The following is a 24,181-nucleotide window of genomic DNA, read 5'->3' as shown; positions in this document are numbered from 1 at the left end:
GATCAATTCAACAAGAAGAGTTTACTATTTTAAATATATATGCGCCCAATACAGGAGCACCTAGGTTCATAAAGCAAGTCCTTAGAGACCTACAAAGAGACTTAGACTCCCACACAATAATGGTGGGCGACTTTAACACCCCACTGTCAATATTAGACAGATCAACGAGACAGAAGGTCAACAAGGACATCCAGGAATTGAACTCAGTTCTGCACCAAGCAGACCTGATAGACACCTACAGAACTCTCCATCCCAAATAATAGAATATACATTCTTCTCAGCACCATATCACACTTATTCTAAAATTGACCAAATAGTTGGAAGTAAAGCACTCCTCAGCAAATGTATAAGAACAGAAATCACAACAAACTGTCTCTCAGACCACAGCACAATCAAATTAGAGCTCAGGATTAAGAAACTCACTCAAAACCGCACAACTACATGGAAACTAAACAACTTGCTCCTGAATGACTACTGGGTACATAACAAAATGAAGGTAAAAATAAAGATGTTGTTTGAAACCAATGAGAACAAAGACACAACGTACCAGAATCTCTGGAACACATTTAAAGCAGTGTGTAGAGGGAAATTTATAGCACTAAATGCCCACAAGAGAAAGCAGGAAAGATCTGAAATCAACACCCTAACATCACAAGTAAAAGAACTAGAGAAACAAGAGCAAACAAATTCAAAAGCTAGCAGAAGGTAAGAAATAACTAAGATCAGAGCAGAACTGAAAGAGATAGAGACACAAAAAACCCCTCAAAAAATCAATGAATCCAGGAGCTGTTTTTTTGAAAAGATCAACAAAATTGACTGACTGCTAGTAAGGCTAATAAAGTAGAAAAGAGAGATGAATAAAATAGACACAATAAAAAATGATAAAGGGGATATCACCAAAGATCCCACAGAAATACAAACTACCATCAGAGAATACTATAAACACTTTTACCCAAATAAACTAGAAAGTCTAGAAGAAATGGGTAAATTCCTGGACACATACACCCTCCCAAGACTAAACCAGGAAGAAGTTGAATGTCTGAATAGACCAATAACAGGCTCTGAAATTGAGGCAATAATTAATAGCCTGCCAACCAAAAAAACGCCCAGGACCAGAACGATCACAGCCGAATTCTACCAGAGATACAAAGAGGAGCTGGCACCAATCTTTCTGAAACTATTCCAATCAATAGAAAAAGAGGGAATTCTCCCTAACTCATTTTATGAGGCCAACATCATCCTGATACCAAAGCCTGGCAAAGACACAACAACAACAACAACAAAAAAGAGAATTTTAGACCAATATCCCTGATGAACATCGATGCAAAAATCCTCAATAAAATACTGGCAAACTGAATCCAGCAGCACATCAAAAAGCTTACCCACCACGATCAGGTGGGCTTTATCCCTGGGATGCAAGGCTGGTTCAACCTATGCAAATCAATAAACATAATCCATCACATAAACAGAACCATTCAAATTCAGGAAATACGGAGAACATCAGAAAGATACTCCTCGAGAAGAGCAATCCTAAGACACATAATATTCAGATTCACCAAAGTTGAAATGAAGGAAAAAATGTTAAGGACAGCCAGAGAGAAAGGTCAGGTTATCCTCAAAAAGAAACCCATGAGACTAACAGCCGATCTCTCAGCAGAAACACTACAAGCCAGAAGAGACTGGGGGCCAATATTCAACATTCTTAAAGAAAAGAATTTTCAACTCAGAATTTCGTATCCAGCCAAACTAAGCCTCATAAGAGAAGGAGAAATAAAATCCTTTACAGACAAGCAAATGCTGATGGATTTTGTCACCACCAGACCTGCCTTACAAAAGCTCCTGAAGGACAGAACAACCAGTGCCAGCCACTGCAAAAACATAGCAAATTGTAAAGACCATCGACACTTTGAAAAAACTGCGTCAACTAATGGGCAAAATAACCAGCTAGCATCATAATGACAGGACCAAATTTATACATAACAATTATAACTTAAATGTAAATGGGCTAAATACCCAATTAAAAGACACAGACTGGCAAATTGGATGAAGATTCAAGACCCATCAGTGTGCTGTATTCAGGAGACCTATCTCATGTGCTAAGATGCACATAGGCTCAAAATAAAGAAATGGAGGAATATTTACTAAACAAATGGAAAGCAAAACAAGCAAACAAACAAAACTGCAGGGGTTGCAATCTTAGTCTCTGATAAAACAGACTTTAAACTAACAAAGATCAAAAGAGACAGAGAAGGGCATTACATAATGGTAAAGGAATCAAGGCAACAAGAAGAGCTAACTATCCTAAATATATATGTACCCAACACAGGAGCACCAGATTCATAAAGCAAGTTCCAAAAGACCTACAAAGAGACTTAGATTCCCACATAATAATAGTGGGAGACTTTAACATGCCACTGTCAATATTTGACAGATCAACAAGACAGAAAATTAACAGGGATATTAAGTACTTGAACTCAGCTCTGGATGAAGCAAACCTAATATACATCTACAGAACTCTCCACCCCAAATCAACAGAATATACATTCTTCTCTGCACCTCATCACACTTATTCTGAAATTGACCACATAATTGGAAGTAAAACACTCCTCAGCAAATGAAGAACAGAGATCAGAACAAACAGCCTCTCAGACCACAGTGCAATCAAATTAGAACTCAGGACTAAGAAGCTCACTCAAAACCACACAACTACATGGAAACTGAACAACCTGCTCCTAAATAACGAAATTAAGGCAGTAATAAAGATGGTCTTTGTAACCAATGAGTACAAAGGCACAACATAGCTGAATCTGTAGGACACATTTAAAGCAGGGTTTAGTGGGCAATTTGTAGCAGTAAATGCCCACAGGAGAAAGCAGGAAAGATCCAAAATCGACACCCTAACATCACAATTAAAAGAACTAGAGAAGCAAGAGCAAACAAATTCAAAAGCTAGCAGAAGACGAGAAATAACTAAGATCAGAGCAGAACTGAAGGAGATAGAGACACAAAAAACCCTTCAAAAAATCAATGAATCCAGGAGCTGGTTTTTTGAAAAGATCAACAAAACAGACCACTAGTCAGACTAATAAAGAAGAAAAGAGAGATGAATAAAATAGACACAATAAAAAATGATAAAGGGGATATCACAACTGATCCCACAGAAATACAAATGACCATCAGTGAAAACTATAAACACCTCTACCCAAATAAACTAGAAAATCTAGAAGAAATGAATAAATTCCTGGACACATACACCTTCCCAAATCTAACCCAGGAAGAAGTCGAATCCCTGAATAGACCAACAACAAATTCTGACATTGAGGCAGTAATTAATAGCCTACCAACCAAAAATGTCCAGGACCAGACAGATTCACAGCCAATATCTACCAGAGGTACAAGGAGGAGCTGGTACCATCCTTCTGAAACCATTTCAAACAATAGAAAAAGAGGGACTCCTTCCTAATTCATTGTATGATGCCAGCATCCTCCTGATACCAACACTTGGCAGAGACACAACAAACACAGAAAATTTCAGGCCAATACCCCTGATGAACATCAATGTGAAAATCCTCAATAAAATACTAGCAAACCAAATCCTGCAGCACATCAAAAAGCTTATCCATCACAATCAAGTTGGCTTCATCCCTGGGATGCAAGGCTGGTTCAACATATGCAAATCAATAAATGTAATCCATCAGATAAACAGAACCAATGACAAAAACCACATGATTATCTCAACAGGTGCAGGGAAGGCCTTTGACAAAATTCAACAGCCTTCATGCTAAAAACTCTCAATAAACTAGGTATTGATGGAACGTATCTCAATATAATAAGAGCTAGTTATGACAAACCCACAACCAGTATCATACTGAATGGGCAAATGCTGGAATCATTCCCTTTGAAAAGCAGCACAAGGCAAGCATGCCCTCACTCACCACTCCTATTCAACATAATATTGGAAGTTCTGGCCAGGGCAATCAGGTAAGAGACAGAAATATAGGGTATTCAAATAGGAACAGGGGAAGTCAAATTGTCTCTGTTTGCAGATGACATGATTGTACACTTAGAAAACCCCATCATTTCAGCCCCAAATCTCCTTAAGCTGAGAAGCAACTTCAGCAAAGTCTCAGGTTACAAAATCAGTGTGCAACAATCACTAGAATTCCTATACACCAATAACAAACAGAGAACCAAATCATGAGTGAACTCCTATTCACAATTGCTAGAAAGAGAATAAAATACCTAGGAATAAAACTTACAAGCAGTGTGAAGGACCTCTTCAAGGAGAACTACAAACCCCTGCTCAAGGAAATAAGAGAGAACACAAACAAATGGAAAAACATTCCATGCTTATGGATAGGAAGAATCAATATTGTGAAAATGGCCATACTGCCCAAATGAATTTATAGATTCAATGCTATCCCCATCAAGCTACCATTGACTTTCTTCACAGAATTGGAAAATCTACTTTACATTTCATATGGAACCAAAAATAGTCCACATAGTCAAGACAATCCTAAGCAAAAAGAACAATGCTGGAGACATCACGCTACCTGACTTCAAACTCTACTAGAAGGCTACAGTAGCTAAACCAGCATGGTATTGGTACCAAAACAGATATATAGTCCAATGGAACAGAACAGAGGCCTCAGAAATAACACCACACATCTACAACCATCTGATCTTTGACAAATCTGACAAAAACAAGCAATGGGAAAGTGATTTCCTATTTATTAAATGGTGTTGGGAAAACAGGCTAGCCATATGCAGAAAACTGAAACTGGAGCCCTTCCTAACACTTTATACAAAAAGCAACTCAAGATGGATTAAAGACTTAAACATAAGACCTAAAACCATAAAAACCCTAAAAGAAAACCTAGGCAATACCATTCAGGACACAGGCATGGGCAAATGCTTCATGACTAAAATACGAAAAGCAATGGCAGCAAAAGCCAAAATTGACAAATGGGATCTAATTATAAAACAGAGCTTCTGCACAGCAAAAGAAGCTATCATAAGGGTGAACAGGCAACCTACAGAATGGTAGAAAATTTTTGAAATCTATTCATCTGACAAAGGGCTAATATCCAGAATCTATAAAAACTTAAATAAATTTACAAGAAAGAAACAAACAGCCCCATCAAAAAGTGGGTGAAGGATATGAACAGACACTTCTCAAAAGAAAACATTTATGCAGCCAACAAACATATGAAGAAAAGGCATCATCACTGGTGATTAGAGAAATTCAAATCGAAACCACAATAAGATAACCATCACATGCCAATTAGAATGGTGATCATTAAAAAGTCAGGAAACAACAGATGCGGGAGAGGATGTGGAGAAATAGCAACACTTTTACACTGTTGGTGGGAGTGTAAATTAGTTCAATCATTGTGGAAGACAGTGTGGTGATTCAAGGATCTAGAACCAGAAATACCATTTGACCCCACAATCCCATTACTGGGTATATACCCTAATGATTATAAATCATTCTACTATAAAGCCACATGCACACATATGTTTATTGCATCACTATTCACAATAGCAAAGACTTGGAACCAACCCAAGTGCCCATCAATTTTAGACTGGATAAAGAAAATTTGGCTCATAGATACCATGGAATACCATGCAGCTATAAAAAAAGGATGAGTGTATGTCCTTTGCAGGGACATGGATGAAGCTGGGAACCATCATTTTCAGCAAACTAACACAAGAACTGAAAACCAAACACTGCATATTCTCACTCATAAGTGGGAGTTGAACAATTAGAACACGTGGATACACTGAGGGTAACATCACACACTGCGGCCTGTCGGGGTTGGGGGACTGGGGGAGGAAAAATACCTAATGTAGATGACAGGTTGATGGGTGCAGCAAACCTCCACGGCACGTGTATACCAATGTAACAAATCTGGACGTTTTTCACAAATATCCCAGAACTTAAAGTATAATAAGGGAAAAATAAACACTTTATGTGAAAAAAAACTCCTTAGGAATATACCTAACCCAGAAGGTGAAAGACCTCTACAAGGAAAGCAATCTACACATTCAATGCAATTCCCATGAAAATACTAATATCATTCTTCACAGAATTAGTAAAAACAATTCTAAAAGTCATATTGAAGCAAAACAGCCGATATAGCCAAAAAGAATAAATCTGGAGGCATCATATTACCTGGTTTCAAACTATACTATAAGGCAATAGTCACAAATACAGCATGGTACTGCTATTAAAATACACCCATAGACCAATGGAACAAAACACAAAATCAGAAATCCAAATACAGCCAACTGATCTTCAACAAAGCAAGCAAAAATATAAAGTGGGGAAAGGACACCCTTTTAAACTAATGGTGCTGGAATAATTGGCTAACCACATGTAGGAGAATGAAACTGGATCCTCATCTCTCACCTTATACAAAAATCAACTCAGGATGGATGGATTAAGGACTGAAATCTAAGACCTGAAACTATAAAAATTCTAGAAGATAACATTGGAAAAACCCTTATAGACATTGGCTTAGCCAAAGATTTCATGACCAGGAACACAAAAGCAAATGCAATAAAAACAAAGATAAATAGCTGGGACTTAATTAAACTAAAGAGCTTTTGCACAGCAAAAGGAACTGTCAGCAGAGTAAACAGACAACCCATACAGTGGGAGAAAATCTTCACAATCTATACATCTGACAAAGGATTAATATCCAGAATGTACGAGGAACTCAAATCAGAAAGACAAAAACAAACAATCCCATCAAAAAGTGGGCTAAGGACATGAATAGACAGTTTTTAAAAGAAGATATACAAACGGTCAACAAACATATTTAAAAAATGCTCAACATCACTAATTATCAGAGAGATGCAAATTAAAACCATAATACCACCTTACTCTTGCAAGAATGGCCATAATCAAAAAATAAAAGAAATAGTAGATGTTGGCATGGATGTGTTGAACAGGGAACATTGCTACTCTGCTGGTGGGAATGTCAACTAATGGAAACATTGTGGAGATTCCTTAAAGAACTAAAAGTAAAACTACCATTTGATCAGCAGTCCCACTATTGGGTATCTACCCAGAGGAAAAGAGGTCATTATATGAAAAAGATAGTTGCACATGCATGTTTATAGTAGCACAATTTACAATTGCAAAAACATGGAACCAACCCAAATGCCCATCAATCAACGAATGGATAAAGAAGCTATGATATATAAATATCTGTTATATATATATATCTGTGATATATAATATCTGTGAGATATATATATATATATATATATATATATATCAGATGGAATACTACTCAGCCATAAAAAGGAATGAATTAATGACTTTTGCAGCAGTCTGGATGAGATTGGAGACTGTTATTCTAAGTAAAGTAACTCAGGAATGGAAAACCAAGCATTGTATGTTCTCCTAAGTGGGAGCTTAGTTATGGATACAAAGGCATATGAATGATACAATGAACTTTGGGGTCTTGGAGGAAAAGGGTGGGAAGGGTTTGAGAGATAAAAGACTGCAAATGGGGTGCAGTGTAGTGTATACTGCTCAAGTGATGGATGCACCAAAATATCTCAAATCACCATTAAAGAACTTACTCATCTAACCAAACAGCACCTGTTCCCCAATAACCTATGGAAATTAAAAAAAAAATTATAAAAAATCTGTATAGGCATGTTAAGAAAAGGAAAGACAGAAATACCATTCAACTCAGCAATCCCATTACTGGGTATATACCCAAAGGAACATAAATTATTGTATTATTAAAGACAAATGTATGCATATGTTAACTCCAGCACTATTTACAATAACAAAGACATGGAATCAACCTAACTACCCATCAATGATAGAATGGATAAAGAAAATGTGGTACATATACACCACGGAATACTATGCAACCATAAAAAAGGATGAGATCATGTCCTTTGCAGGGACACGGATGGAGCTGGAGCCTATTATCCTTAGCAAACTAACACAGGAAGAGAAAACCAAATGCTGCATGTTCTCACTTATAAGTGGGAGCTAAATGATGAGAACACATGGACACATAGTGGGGAACAACACACACTGGAGCCTACTGCAGAGTGCATGGTGTGAGGAGGGAGAGGATCGGGAAAGTTAAGTACTGGGTACCAGGCTTAATACCTGGGCGATGAAATAATCTTTACAAGAGACCCCCAGGACATGAGTTTACCTATGTAACAAACCTGCACATATGTCCCTGAACTTAAAATAAAAGTTAAAAAAAAAAAAAAAGATTCTTGTGTCCCATCTCGGATCTACAGAATCAGAATCTCAAAAATGAGCCATAACCTGCATTTTAACAAGCTCTACAATTACTGTGGTACATACCGATGTTTGAAAAGTACTGCCCTAGACACTCTGACCTCAGGCCGTTATAGTGAGTCCACACACTTAAAAATAGGCATCTTTCCAAGTACTTAAAAGATTCAAAGTGATAGTGGATCTGAAATGCAGCCTGAATCCCCATGGCAACGTGTACACTGCAGAGCCCAACCAATAAAGATAAGAAAAGCTTTGGCGGTCAAGCATACTTGGGAAGCTGCAGTTTCTAGAACTGTCTAGTAGAGGACAGGCTCTTCAGCAGTCTGCTAGGCATTTTTTACTTCTTCCTTCAGTTATGCAGACAAACTAACTGAAGATGCGGTTACTGAGGTTTAATTTCTCTGCTGGGTCACAAAGTCTGAAAACATGGGCCTTATGTGTGTAACTGTGTAGCATCACTTGACACCCCCAGTTTTTCCTGGCTCTACCAATCACCCAAAGTTCTGAATGCAGAGGCCTCAGGGGCCCCCGGAAGACCCTTCAAGCTGACATCCCTGGCCTCGCTGCAGGGGCTTAGCTACCTGTGGAAACCCACGTAGCAAGGGTGACTCAAAGGGTTAACAAGCAGTGGCGTCGCAGAGTGGCGGGGAGTGAAGCCAATAGGGTGTTTAGGCAGGCAGTACGTCTGATGTGGGCGGGAGTGAGCCAAAGTGTGCTAAAGGAAACCAACAGCGGCCTAGGGGTGAAAGGACAGCCAGGGTTAGATGTTCTAAAGAGGCGGGAGCAACCGAGAGAACACGTGAGCATCTGTCCTTTCTACCTGTTCCTCTTTATCTTTAGTGTTCGGTAGCAGCGGGGATAGCCCGGGGCCCGGTGTATGGCCACGGAGTTACAGTGTCCGGACTCAATGCCCTGTCACAACCAGCAAGTAAACTCTGCCTCAACCCCAAGTCCCGAGCAGCTGCGACCTGGCGATCCGATCCTGGACCATGCAGGGGGAAACAGAGCCTCCAGGGCCAAGGTGACTCTCCTCACGGGGCACACCCATTCTAGCCTGCCGGCCGAGCTGGACGCTGGGGCCTGCGTCGGCTCCAGCCTCAACTCAGAGAGCAACGGTGGTAGTGGTGACAGTAGCAGCTATGACGCACCAGCTGGCAACTCCTTCCTAGGGGACTGCGAACTCTCCTGGCAGATCGGGGCGCAGCTTAAGCTGCTGCCTATGAATGATCAGATCCGGGAGCTGCAGACCATCATCCGGGACAAGTAAGCTGAGAGCGGAAGGGGAAAGGGAAGTGGAGGGTCTTGCAGGCTGTGCGTGGGGATTGGAAGTAAAAGGGCTAAGAGATAGTGTTCTTGGCCTTGGCAAACTTTGGAGATTGGGTGAGACCTTTTATTTGGGGTGTGTGTTTGTGTGTGTGTGTGTGGTGTGACTCGAACGCCAACCTTCTCTTTCCAAGTTCCGGTGTTTAACATCACTTTGGGTTGGGAGGAAGACTTTAGGTAGCCTCTGGGCTCTTCCTCTCTCCCAGGGAAGACAACTCCTTGGCCATTCCAGGCAGGTAAACTCCCCTATACTATGTGCCCAGTGCTGGTCCACATGGTAAACCTCTAACCCAGAAATGGTTACTATAGGTTATGCACTACCACCAATCACCTCAGGCTCATAAATAGAAATAAAGCAATTTCAAAGAAATTGTATTCAGGCCCTGACCCTTTAGTATTTGCTACTGCAAACAAGGTCTTTTAGTCCTGGAGTTCAGGTTTACTTGGTCACATGAAAGCTTATCGTCCAACTGTTATCAAGATTTTTCACTCTAAACTCACAGAACATAGTTAATGGATCAAAGGGAGCCTAAAGGAGCCTTTTGGCCCCTCCTAATCCCAAAAACCAATGTAACCAGAACTTTATGTTAAAATGTTATTTTGAAATTGCTAAACCTACGTTGTAAATGGGTTTTCTCCAGGGAAATATGTACCATGATAAACTACAGCTATTTTCTTTATTGGCAGCACTTTAAATCAGCAGCATGTCAAAACACGCCTTTTTCAGTGTCAGGGGTGGGGAGGGCATGCCTTGATCTTTTAAAAATGACTACTGAATGACAGATGCCACTCCCTAAACCAAACTCTAGAAACGTTGTCTTACATTATTGTAATAATACTGTTTCCCTGCTTGCAGTTTTACCTCTCTTCCACATGCACCCATACATTACTGTACAATCAATCTTCATAGCATACATCTTTGATTCAGTAATTGCCCTACTCAGCAACCTTCTTTGGCTTCTCAGAGCCTACCAAATAAAGTCCAGGATCCTTAGCTTGATTGATATTTTTGAGACAGGATCTCTCTCCATTCACCCAGGCTGGAGTGCAGTGGTGAGATCATAGCTCACTGTACCCTCATACTTCTGGGCTCAAGTGATCCTCCTGCCTCAGCCTCCTGAGTAGCTGGGACTATAGGCCATGTCACTGCCCCCGGCTAATTTTTGATTTTTTTGTAGAGATGTAGGTCTTGCTATATTGTCCACGATGGTCTTGAACTCCTGGCCTCAAGTGATCCTCCTGCCTGGGCCTCCTAAAGTGCTGGGATTACAGGTGTGAGCCACCATGCCTGGCCCCCTTACCTTGGGATTAAGGCCCTTATTCATAATTCCCAGGAACAATTCTGAAGCATATCTGTTTCTGCTGTCATCTGGAATTCCCTGTGTCTCCTTTATGCATGTTCAGGATACTTATTCTTCAAGGTGAAACACAGCATTAAATAAATGTTCACCTCTGCCAAGAAGCTTCCCTTTAATCATTATTCCTGGCTTATCTTCCCTTGTCTTTTTAATGCAAGATTCACCTTCTATTTCATATATTGTTATTTTTGTATAGATCTTATCCTGCCTATGACATCTTAAACTTGAGGGCAGAAATCTTTTAAATTTTTGAATGCCAGTCATGCCTTGCAAATAATAGATGCTCAATGGCTAGAGGTTTTCTTTGTAGCTTTTAAAATTGTATTTATGAAACTATATGATTTTACTCTTTTAAATGAATCAATACTGAAAACTACTGTGGTTATGTTATCTAATAGACAAAATAGTGATTTTAAAAAATAGGAGGCATAGGTTTGGTGTAGTTGTGGTAGGGTAGGGGCAGCCAAAATAAATCTTACATGTACAACAAAGAAAAATAGATGATGATTCTTGTCTCTGTAGAGCAGGAGTTACTAAGCTTGGGTCTTGGACTCCCTCATACCTGTAGATGGGGTTCAGGGCTTTAACAAACCCTCATAAATTATCTGGAAAATTTTACTCATATGAGGATTTGTAATAGTTGTTTTTAAATAACATCTTTATTGAGACATAATTCACAGACCATACAGTTCAAGAATTTAAAGTGTGTAATTCAGTGGTTTTAAGTATGTTCACAGCTGTGCATTCATCACCACAGTTTTAGAACATTTGTCATCACCCCAGCAAGAAAGCCCATGCCCATTAAACAGTCACTCCCCATTTTCACCCAACCCACCCAAAGCCCTAGACAATCATTAATCTACTTTCTATTTCTAATGGTTTGCCCATTCTGCACATTACGTATAAAAGAATGTCTATTCTGGACATTTCATATCATACAATATGTGGTCATTTTGTGACTCATTTCATTTAGCATGTTTTCAAGGTTCATCCATGTGGGATCATTCCTTTTTATGGTTAAATGATACTCCATTGTACGAATATACCACAATTTGTTTATCCATCAGTTGATGAACATTTGGGTGGTTTACCACTCTTTGGCTATTACGAATAATGCTGCTACGAACATTCACATGTGTGCCTTTTTTTTAGAGGGTGAGGATTCCTTAGCTTTTATTAGATTTCATAAAGTGTCACGATAATGTAAAGGTTAAGTTCCATTGTATAGAGCTTGGAGAGGGAATGGCATTTAGCATTCACATATGACAAAATAAATACCTGATTATACTTCATTAGTCAGAAAAACCTGGGTTATGTAGTAAACCTGGGTGTAAGTGGAATCCTTTATTTTTTTTCTCTGAGTTTGGAAGGAGACAGCAGGATCCAGAGGAGTGATTTAGGTAATATGTTTAGCATCTCTGTGCTTCACCTTTATCATCTGTAAAATGAAGATGTTGGTAAATATCACATGGAGCCCCTGGGAGGTTAAGGCAAGATACTGTTCATGAACATTCATTATAAACTGTGAAGAGCTGTTCACATTTAAGGAATTTCAAGCCTCATGTTTGGATTTGTGTATGCTTCTAATTGCATTCATAAGTGCTGTCTTCTTGATTTGTCAGAAGACAGTAAAAGGAATTTAACTCTGTGGAATTCATGTTTTTATTTTGAAAATCAATACTGGGATATCATAGATAACTTTTATCTTGTTTTGATATAGTATGGAAAGACCCACTACAATTTTTGGTAATGTATTGATGCTTATTTAGGCTGGGGACATTTTTTTAGTTTTGTTTTTGTTAACCAAATTAGAGGCTTTATATTCCCTTTCTTTATCTTTAAAAAATTGTCATCCTCTCGCACAAGACCTGTTTTAGCCCCTCTAGGATGCGGGTTTAAGGTGCCTATGGTAAGAGGAGCTATATTTACATAGGTCTAGTTATGGAAGGTGCCTTCAGTCATTATAGCCTGTTCTCTTTTGGGCTTATTCTCTTCTCTATTTTGATGTGACCGCATAAATGTGTACTGTGGAGCTGTCTGATAATAGAAGCCACTGGCGTACATATTTTTTCTTTAATTTTTTCTGGTCCTTAGCATCTATCTAGTGAAGGGATTGCTTTGTGAATTGACTTTGGTATGGGGAAATCGGGATTGAGCCAGCAGGACTGCATGTTGTTGTATATATATGTGAAACAGGCAAGATTGAGAACATTGTCACTATTGATTTAAAATGTCTTTTTAAGTTTTGAAATGTGCAATATTTGAAACATAATATGTTGGTTGTATTATTGAATTTCAAGGAAATAAATTTCTCTCTTTCAAAGTACAGTAAACACTGAGTGAGTAGATTATTTGCTCAGCCATACATATGTGGGTTGCTGGTGAACTTGGGATAAGAAAATATTCCTTCATTTATGTTGTTTTGTTGTTGTTGTTGCAATGGATTAAACCACACATCCTTGTCTTTTGCCTCCTTTATATACTAAACCCGGCAAAATCTGAGTAACGTGCTTTTCCTGTGAATATAGTTCATGACCTCATATTTAAGGCAATGCAGTGTATTTAAAAGATCATCCTCCCTGTCCAGTTTTTTATTTTTTATTTTTGTTTCCTCAAACATTAAAGATGTTGTGTGAGCTGTTGAATGCTTCCTGTATATTTGTCCTAGGTGGGGCTTTGGCATGGCCTCAGCAAGCTGCTTGGATAAAAGTTTAGCAATGTTAGAGTATGTCAGTATGTGACATAGGACAAAGAAAGGAGCACATTCAGCCTTGTAACTCTCTTTAGTCACCTGGAGAGGAGAAAATTATCCTTAGGGTGAATGAACATCCTGTGTAACCCTAATGTGAGTGCAATCTGATGTGATTTGAGTTATGTGTTGTCCTTAATCAAAGCTGTGTGCATCAGAATTGCCTGTGGAGTCTCTTTCTCTTTCTCACTCTCTCTCTCACTCTTTTTAAATACAAGTTCCTGACTCCTATCCTTAGCAGTTGTTTGTATAGTCTTGAGTGAAACCTAACCACAGGTAATTGTGCTGTGTTTAGACGGGGCGTTGCCCCTGGGAGAATGGCCAGTCTCCCTTGTGTGCTGATTTGCTAGCCTGCTGATTTGGGCTATAGATAGGGTGATCCAGGAATTCTACACACTAAACAGAACTAGCCTAGAGAGGCTGGCCTAGCATTGCATCAGCACTGGAGGAATCTCCCAACATTTCCTTCCAACTTGCACAAAACCAAAATGCCCACCACAGAAAAATACTGTGACGTGCAAATTGTTTAAAACATGGACATATTTTCGGATTTTACGTGTTTCCCATATGACTCCTCTGACTTTTGGAGCAGGAGGGAGGAAGTCACCACTAAGCTATACGGATCTCTGTTATAATATTTACTGGGCATATCCTGGTATACCTAACTAGACTGAACTCCAAGGAGGCAGAAAGGGGGTCTGACCTGGCACAGTCCCTGACACAAAGGATAATTAATGTAGCAATTGTAATCAGATCAAATAATTTCTCTCATTTTTCTGTCTCATTTTTTTGCAATAATTTCAACTTTTTTTTAAAGCTTTCAGGTTTCACTTATTTATTTTTTTCCATAAGTTATTGGGGTACAGGTGGTATTTGGTTACATGAGTAAGTTCTTTAGTGGTGATTTGTGAGATTTTGGTGCACCCATCACCCAAGCAGTATACACTGCATCATATTTGTAGTCTTTTATCCCTTGACCCCCTCCCACCCTTTCCTCCCAAGTTCCTAAAGTCCACTGTATTATTCTTATGTCTTTGCATCCTCATAGCTTAGCTGCCACATACTAGTGAGAACATATGATGTTTCGTTTTCCATTCATGAGTTACATCACTTAGAATAATTGTCTCTAATCTCATCCAGGTCACTGCAAATGATGTTAATTCATTTTTTTAATGGCTGACTAGTATTCCATCGTATATATATACTACAGGTTCTTTATCCACTCATTGACTGATGGGCATTTGGGTTGGTTCCACGTTTTTGCAATTGCAGATTGTGCTGCTATAAACATGTATGCAACTATCTTTTTCGTATAATGACTTCTTTTCCTCTGGGTAGATACCCAGTAGTGGGACTGCTGATCAAATGGTAGTTTTACTTTTAGTTCTTTAAGGAATCTCCACACTGTTTCCATTAGTTGACATTCCCATCATCTGTGTAGAAGTGTTCCCTGCTCACCACATCCATGCCAACATCTACTATTTTTTGATTATGGCCATTCTTTTTTTAAAATTGTTATTATTATTTTATTATACTTTAAGTTCTAGGGTACATGTGCACAACGTGCAGGTTTGTTACATATGTATACATGTGCCATATTGGTGTGCTGCACCCATCAACTCATCATTTACATTAGATTATGGCCATTCTTGCAGGAGTAAGGTGGTATTGCATTGTGGTTTTAATTTGCATCTCTCTGATAATTAGTGATGTTGAGCATTTTTAAATATGTTTGTTGGCCATTTGTATATCTTCTTTTAAGAATTGTCTATTCATGTCTTTAGTCCACTTTTTGATGGGATTGTTTTTTTTTTTCTTGCTGATTTGTTTGAGTTCCTTGTAGATTCTGGATATTAGTCCTTTGTCAGATGTATAGTGTGAAGATTTTCTCCCACTGTATGGGTTGTCTGTTTACTCTGCTGACTGTTCCTTTTGCTATGCAAAAGCTCTTTAATTAAGTCCCAGCTATTTATCTTTGTTTTTATTGCATTTGCTTTTGTGTTCCTGGTCATGAAATCTTTGGCTAAGCCAGTGTCTATAAGGGTTTTTCCAATGTTATCTTCTAGAATTTTTATAGTTTCAGGTCTTAGATTTCAGTCCCTAATCCATCCTGAGTTGATTTTTGTATAAGGTGAGAGATGAGGATCCAGTTTCATTCTCCTACATGTGGTTAGCCAATTATCCCAGCACCATTAGTTTAAAAGGGTGTCCTTTCCCCACTTTATATTTTTGCTTGCTTTGTTGAAGATCAGTTGGCTATAAGTATTTGGGTTTATTTCTGGATTCTCTATTCTGTTCCATTGGTCTTTGTGCCTATTTTAATAGCAGTACCATGGTGTATTCGTGACTGTTGCCTTACAGTATAGTTTGAAATCAGGTAGTGTGACACTTCCAGGTTTGTTCTTTCTGCTTAGTCTTACTTTGACTATGTGGGGTCTATTTTGGTTCCATATGAATTTTAGAATTTTTTTTTCTAGTTCTGTGAAGAATGATGGTGGTATTTTGATGGGGATTGCATTGAATTTGTAGATTGCTTTTGGCAATATGATCATTTTCATAATATTGATTCTACCCATCCATGAGCATGGGATGTATTTCCATTCATTTGTGTCATCTATTATTTCTTTCAGCAGGGTTTTGAAGTTTTACTTGTAGAGGTCTTTCAACTCCTTAGTTAGGTCAATTCCTAAAGATTTTATTTTTATTTTATTTTTTTGGCAGCTCTTGTAGAGGGTTGAGTTCTTGATTTGATTCTCAGCTTGGGTACCGTTTGTGTATAGAAGAGCTACTGTTTTATGTACATTAATCTTGTATCAAGAAACTTCTGAATTCTTTTATCAGTTCTAAGAGCTTTCTGGGGGAGTTTTTAGGGTTTTCAAGGTAAAAGATCACATCATCAGCAAACAGTGACAGTTTGACTTCCACTTTATTGATTTGGATGCCCCTTATTTCTTTCTCTTGTCTTACTTCTCTGACTAGGACCTCCAGTACTATGTTGAAGAGGAATGGTGAGGGTGAGCATCCTTGTCTTGTTCTAGTTCTTAGAGGGAATGCTTTGAACTTTTCCCCATCCAGTATTATGTTGTATGTGGGTTTGTCATAGATGGCTTTTATTACATTAAGTTGTGTCCTTTGTATGCTGATTTTGCTGAGAGTTTTAATCGTGGAGGGATGCTGCATTTTGTTGAATGCTTTTTCTGCATCTATTGAGATGATTGTGTGATGTTTGTTTTTAATTCTGTTTATGTGTTGTGTTACATTTATTGACTTGTGTATGTTAAATCATCCCTGCATTCCTGGTATGAAACTCACTTGATCATGGTGGATTATCTTTTTGATGTGCTGTTGGAATTGGTTAGCTAGTATGTTGTTAAGGATTTTTTTTTTTTTTATTATACTTTAAGTTCTAGGGTACATGTGCATAACGTGCAGGTTTGTTACATATGTATACTTGTGCCATGTTGGTGTGCTGCACACATCAACTCGTCAGCACCCATCAATTCATCATTTATATCATGTATAACTCCCCAATGCAATCCCTCCCTCCTCCCCCCTCCCCATGATAGGCCCCGGTGTGTGACGTTCCCCTTCCCGAGTCCAAGTGATCTCATTGTTCAGTTCCCACCTATGAGTGAGAACATGCGGTGTTTGGTTTTCTCTTCTTGTGATAGTTTGCTAAGAATGATGGTTTCCAGCTGCATCCATGTCCCTACAAAGGATGCAAACTCATCCTTTTTTATGGTTGCATAGTATTCCATGGTGTATATGTGCCACATTTTCTTAATCCAGTCTGTCACAGATGGACATTTGGGTTGATTCCAAGTCTTTGCTATTGTGAATAGTTGTTAAAGATTTTAGCATCTACATTCATCAAGGATATTGGTCTGTAGTTTTCTTTTTTGGTCATATCCTTCCCTGGTTTTGGTATTAGGGTGATGCTGGCTTCATAGAATGAATTAGGGAGTGTTTCCTCTTTCTCTGTCTTGTGGAATAGTGTCAAAAGGAATGTTATCGATTCTTCTTTGAATGTCTTGTAGAAGTCTGCTGTTAATCTGTCTGATCCTGGACTTTTTTTTGTTGGTAATTTTTAAATTACCATTTCAGTCTTGCTGGTTGTTATTGGTCTGTTCAGGGTATCAAATTCTTCCTGATTTAAGCTCGGAGGGTTGTATTTTTTTCAGGAATTTATCCATCTCTTCTGGGTTTTCTAATTTATGTGTGTAAGGGTGTTCATAGTAGCCTTAAATGATCATTTGTATTTCTCTGGTGTCAACTGTAATATCTCATGTTTCATTTCTTAGTGAGGTCATTTGGATTTTCTCTCTTCTTTGTTAATCTTGCTAATGGTCTATTAATTTAATTTATCTTTTCAAAGAACCAGCTTTTTGTTTCATTTATCATATATATATATATATATATATATATATATATAGCTTCAATTTCACTTAGTTCTGCTTTGATCTTGGTTACTTCCTTTCTTCTGCTGGATTTGGGTTTGGTTTGTTCTTGTTTCTCTAGTTCCTTGAGGTGTGATCTTAGAATGTCAGTTTGTGTTCTTTCAGTCTTTTTGATGTAGGTGTTTAGGGCTGTGAAATTCCCACTTAGCACTGCCTTTGCTGTATCTCAGAGGTTTTGGGAGGTTGTGTCATTATTTGGGAGGTATGTGTCATTCAGTTTGAAGAATTTTTAAATTTCCATCTTGATTCTGTTTTTGACCCAATGATAATTCAGGAACAGGTTATTTAATTTCATGTATTTGCATGATTTTGAAGGTTGCTTTTGGAGTTGATTTCCAGTTTTATTCCACTGTGGTCTGAGAGAGTGCTTAATATAATTTCAGTTTTCTTAAATGTATTCAGGCTTGTTTTATGGCCTATCATATGGTCTATCTTGGAGAAAGTTCCATGCACTGTTGAATAGAATATGTATTCTGCAGTTGTTGGATGAAATGTTCTGTATATATTTGTTAAGTCAATTTGTTCTAAGGTATAGTTTAAATCCATTGTTTCTCTGTTGACCTTCTGTCTTGATGACCTGTCTAGTGCTGTCAGTGGAGTATTGAAGTCCCCCACTATTATTATGTTGCTGTCTAACTCATTTCTTAGGTCTGTTAGTAATTGTTTTATAAATTTGGGAGGTCCAGTGTTAGGTGTACATATGTTTAGGATTGTGATAGTTTTCCACTGGACAAGGCTTTTTAGTGTTATATAATGTCCCTCTTTGTTAAGTGCTGTTGCTTTCAAGTTTGTTTTGTCTGATATAAGAACAGCTACTCCAGCTCGCTTTTGGTGTCCATTTGCATGAAATGTCTCTTTCCACTTCTTTACCTTATGTTTGTGTGAGTCCTCATGTGTTAGGTGAGTCTCCTGAAGGCAGCAGATAATTGGTTGGTTAGTTCCTATCCATTCTTCAATTTTGTATCTTTGAAGTGGAGCGTTTAGGTCATTTACATTCAGTGTTAGTATTGAAATGTGAGGTTCTGTTGCATTGATCATGCTCTTTGCTGTCTTTGTACTTTGTTTTTTGTTTTGTTTTGTTTTGTTTTTAGTTTTTGCCTTTTACTTGTATTTTTGTTGTATAGGTCCTGAGTGATTTATGCTATAAAGAGGTTCTGTTTTGATGTGTTTCCAGGATTTGTTTCAAGATTTAGAGCTCCTTTTAGCAGTTTTTGTAGTGGTGGCTTGATAATGGTGATTTCTCTCAGCATTTGCCTAAAAAAATCTGTATCTTTCCTTCATGTTTGATGCTTAGTTTTGCTGCACACAAAATTCTTGGCTGATTTGTTTGTTTGTTTGTTTGAGGAGGCTGAAGATAGAAAGCTTCCAGCTTGTAGAGTTTCTGCTGACAAATCTGCTGTTAATCTGATAGGTTTTCGTAGGTTACTTGGTGTTTTTGTCTCACAGCTCTTAAGATTTTTTCCTTCATCTTAACTTTGGATAGCCTGATGACAATGTGCCTAGGCAATGACCTTTTTGTGATGAATTTTCCAGGCACTCTTTGTACTTCTTGTATTTGGATGTCTATGTCTCTAGCAAGGCTGGGGAAATTTTTGTCAATTATTCCCCCAAATGTGTTTTCCAAGCTTTTAGAATTCTCTTCTCCCTCAGGAACACTGATGATTCTTAGGTTTAGTTGTTTAACATAATCCTAGAATTCTTGGAGGCTTCGTTCATATTTTCTTTCTCTTTTTTCTTTGTCTTTGTTGGATTGAGTTAATTCAAAGACCTTGTCTTCAAGCTGTCAATTTCTGTCTTCTACTTGTTCAATTCAGTTGCTGAGACTTTCCAGAGCATTTCCCATATCTAAAAGTGTGTCCAAAGTTTCCTGAAGTTTTGATTGTTTTTTCTTTGCACTGTTTCCTTGAATATTTCTCCATTCATTTGTTGTATTGTTTTTGGATTTCCTTGCATTGGGCTTTGCCTTTCTCTGGTGCCTCCCTGATTAGCTTAATAACTAACCTCCTGAATTCTTCTTCAGGCAAATCAGGGATTTCTTCTTGGTTTGCATCCATTGCTGGTGAACTAGTGTGATTTTTGGGGGCTGTTAAAGAGCCTTCCTATGTCATATTACCAGGGTTTGTTTTCTGATTCCTTCTCATTTGGGAATGCTCTGTCAGAGGGAAGATTTAGGGCCAAAGGCTGTTGTTCAGATTCTTTTGTCCTATGAGGTGTTCCCTTGATTAGTACTCTCCTCCTTGTCCTATGAATGTGGCTTCCTGTGAGCCAAACTGCTGTGATTGTTGTCTCTCTTCTGGGCCCAGCCACCCAGAGAGTCTACCCAGCTCTGGACTGGTACTGGGTGTTGTCTGCATGGGAGTTCTGTGATGTGAACCATCTATGGGTCTGTCAGCCATGAATACCAGTGCCTGTTCCAGTGGAGGTGGCAGGGGGGTGCAGTGGACTCCATTATGGTTTTTAGCTTTGGTGGTTTAATGTTCTATTTTTTTGCTGGTTGGCCTCTTGCCAGGAGGTGGCACTTTCCAGGGAGCATCACCTGTAGTAGTGTGGAGAGGGACTGGTGGTGGGTGGGGCCCTAGAAATCCTAAGATTATATGCCCTTTGTCTTCTTCTACCATGGTGGGTAGGGAAGGAACATCAGGTGGGAGCAGGGCTAGGTGTGTCTGAGCTCAGACTCTCCTCGGGCTGGCCTTGCTGTGGCTGCTGTTGGGGATGGGGTTGAGATGCCCAGGTAACTGGAGTTGTGTACCTAGGAGGATTATGGCTACCTCTACTGAGTCCTGCAAGTTGTCAGGGAAGCGGGGGAAAGCCAGGAGTCATAGGCCTCACCCAGCTCCCATGTAAACCAAAGTGCCGGTCTCACTCCCACCGTGCCCCCTCCAACAGCCCCAAGTCTGTTTTCAGGCGGTGGGCACGACTGGCTTGAAAAATTGCCCAGGCTACCCGCCTCCAAGTTGAGAAAGAAAAACTTCTTCCCCTGCCTGTGGAGTCAGCTCACTGGATTTGTGCCCTCCCTGAGAGTTCTGGCCAGGAGGCTTCTCACCCCATTGAAATTGTTACAAAGTTCAGCTAGAGATTTCCTTCTCCCTGTGGAGATTTAACCCCTGCTCCTCTGACCTCACTCCTGATGGATTCCTGTTTTGTCAGGCAGGAATGGGCTGCTTGGGGACCCAGCAAGCTTCCAGGGCCTTTCTGCTGCTTCCTCTACCCCTGTATTTCACTCGGCTCTCTAAATTGACTCAGCTCCAGGTAAGGTCATAAATTTCTCCCGCAAGCAGACCTTCAGATTCTTCAGTGGGGCTGTGTGTTTGGGAGAGGAGGGTCTCCCTTTCTCTCTTCCATAGTTGGGGCACTCACAGTATTTGGGGTGTCTCCCAGGTCCTGCAGGAGCAGTCTGCTTCCTTAAGAGGGCCTTTGGGTCCTCTCCTCTGTCCTATTTTGAATGTTCACGTTGAACACAGCTTTGAGGTGCAGGTAAATAGTTATTGACACTCTATTTTATGAGTTTATTAGGAAGGTGCTAAAGTGCTGTGGCCTTGATGACTTGCACCTGGCAAAAAAAAAAAAATAGTAACATAATACTATTTTTTTTTTAAACATTTTGCTTTTGGTTAAGTTTGCTCCAAATTCTTCATTGGGGGTTTGTTTTTGTGAAGGTAAAGGAAGGAGAAGGAAAAACATTCATAAATCATCTGTATACTATGACAAACGTTGGGACTATATTTTAGTGATCACATAATAATAAAGTAATTATGGATGTAAAGGTCATGTTTTCGCTAAACATTAACTTTAGATGAAACATTCCTTTGGTTAAAACCTGCCAGAAAAGCTTTTTGATTGTACTTTCCTTTAACTTGTTGCTCAAAACCAAAAAAAGCACATTAGAGCTGAGTTTGAGTCCATTTAATTCTTCCTCCTCAACTTAGATTGCCTGTCAAAGTACAGGATGCTTAGTTAAATCTGAATTCAAATAAACAATGCATGATTTTTTATGTTAAGTATGTCCTAAATATTTCATGAGATTTCTGAAATACAAATTTACTTGTGGGGGTGGGTCCTGATTTTGATTTGCTTAATCTGGCAAACCTATGCCCAACTACAACACCTAACCTGCCCCTTGCCCCATACACTACAAACAAACTTTGTATATAATCCTCACAGACAGAGTGATACATTTAAACTTTTGAAATGACAAATAATTCAGTGCTACTAGCATTTTATTTAAATTAAGTTGTTTTTAGGTGATAGGTCACAAGATTTTGCTTTAGTCATTTTTGGAAAGGATGTATTCTTGTATGTGGTAACTTTAGTACATATTTTACAAGCCATGTTATAAAAACTTTTCCCTCTTCAGAAGGAATATTTTAATGATGTTTTATTTGCCTCCCAGACTCATTGTTTTGTTGTTTGCATTGTATATACATATCAATCTGATTCACAGGGAGAGAAGTATCCTAAAAGGATATCTAAAAAATTGACTACCTTTTAGTAGTAAGCATTTCCTTATTAGGGCAAAATATAAGTCATTGCTTTTCTCAGAGACTTGGAATTGGAGAGCTCCAGGCTGTAAAGAACCTGACTTTACTTTTGGAAGACTCACTGTTTTCATTGCTAAAGTGGTGGTGATGATAAAATCTACTTCTTAAATTGCATGAGGATTAGATGAGATAATATACCAAAAGTGGTTACTACTGGGCACCAAGGAAGCTTTTAATAAATGGTGGCCTCTGGAAAATAAGGTAGTAACATGTGTATAACATTAGGTACCTCCTGTAATTTATGGACCTTTTTTTTAGAAGAGTTATATACTTAAGTCATTGTGATTTAGAATATATATATATATATACACACACACACACACACACACACACGTATGTATATGTAGTTGTTAAACTGATTTTGTAAAAAAAAGATGAGGGTTGTTAAGTGTATTCTAAATAGAGAGAAGAAACAGAATGAGTGATAAAATGTCAATATCTGCTGTGAGAATTGAAGTTGTAATTATCCCAGGGGAGAATGTCCTCCAACATGCTAGAGAATCCCTCCATTTAGAAGTTGTAGTAATAGTAATAGTACTAGTAGTAGTGAAGCCTAGTAAGAAGAGGGGAAAAGGTTTCATGTTGGTTTGAGTCTACTATGAGATGTACATATTTTTAAATATACACAATTGCTATAGTCCCAGGAAATTTTAAAGTGCTTTATAGACAGTCTCACTTAACATTTAGGAAAGAGTCAGGTTTAACATTAAATTGTCCACATTAAATTGAGGATTTGCACAAAATTCTTTGAAATAAAACAGAAACACAACATACCAAAATCTCTGGGATGCAGCAAAAGCAGGATTAAGAGGAGTTTATAGTGCTAAACACCTCAAAAAGTTAAAAAGATCTCATTAACAATGTAATGTCACACCTAGAGCAACTAGAAAAACAAGAAAAAACTAACCCTAAAGCTATCAGAAGAAAATAAATAATTAAAGTCGGAGTGGAAGTGAATAAAATTGATACCCAAAAACATAAAGAGGATCAACAAAATCAAAAGTTACTTCTTTGAAAGCATAAACAAAATCAATAGACCATTAGCTAGATTGATAAGGGATAAAAAGAGAGAAGATCCAAATAATCACAATCTGAAAAGGCAAAGGTGACATTACAAATAATCCCATGTAAATACAAAATATCCTCAGAGATTATGATGAACAACTCTAGATGCAAAAACTAGAAGATCTAGAGGAAATGGATACGTTCCTGGAAGCAAACATTCTCCCAAAATTGAATTAGGAAGAAATTGAAACCCTAAACAGACCAACATTAAGTTCCAAAATTGAATAAGTAATAAAAAACCTACCAACCTAAAGAAGACCTGGACCAGATAGATTCACAATTGAATTCTACCAGACATTCAAGAAGAGCTTATACCAGTTCTACTGAAATGATTCCAAAAAATCAAGGAGAAAGGACTCCTCCCTAACTCATTTTGTGAATCCGACGAATCCAGCATCACCCTGATA

At 38.5% G+C, this 24,181-nt stretch overlaps 1 protein-coding gene across 4 annotated transcripts in view; it reads left to right on the top strand.

Annotated features, from left to right (window-relative positions):
- UPRT (uracil phosphoribosyltransferase homolog) overlaps window positions 1-24,181 on the top strand; it is a 173,238-nt gene that overhangs the window by 132,826 nt on the left and 16,231 nt on the right. Inside the window, exon 1 of one of the 4 annotated variants that reach the window (XM_010372296.2) lies at window positions 8,966-9,547. The exons of 1 other annotated variant lie outside the window; for it this stretch is intronic. In XM_010372296.2, coding sequence (XP_010370598.2) covers window positions 9,162-9,547 — 386 coding nt within the window. In that variant the 5' untranslated portion in view covers window positions 8,966-9,161. Of the gene's footprint in view, window positions 1-8,965; window positions 9,548-24,181 lie in introns of those variants that run through there. 2 more of the 4 variants (XM_010372295.2, XM_030933923.1) reach the window with 2 other exon arrangements.

This window comes from Rhinopithecus roxellana, chromosome 7 (genome assembly GCF_007565055.1).
Source record: "Rhinopithecus roxellana isolate Shanxi Qingling chromosome 7, ASM756505v1, whole genome shotgun sequence".
Classification (NCBI taxonomy): domain Eukaryota; kingdom Metazoa; phylum Chordata; class Mammalia; order Primates; family Cercopithecidae; genus Rhinopithecus; species Rhinopithecus roxellana.
The sequence above is the reverse complement of the archived record's forward strand: the minus strand, read 5'-3'. Positions and strand labels throughout refer to the sequence as shown.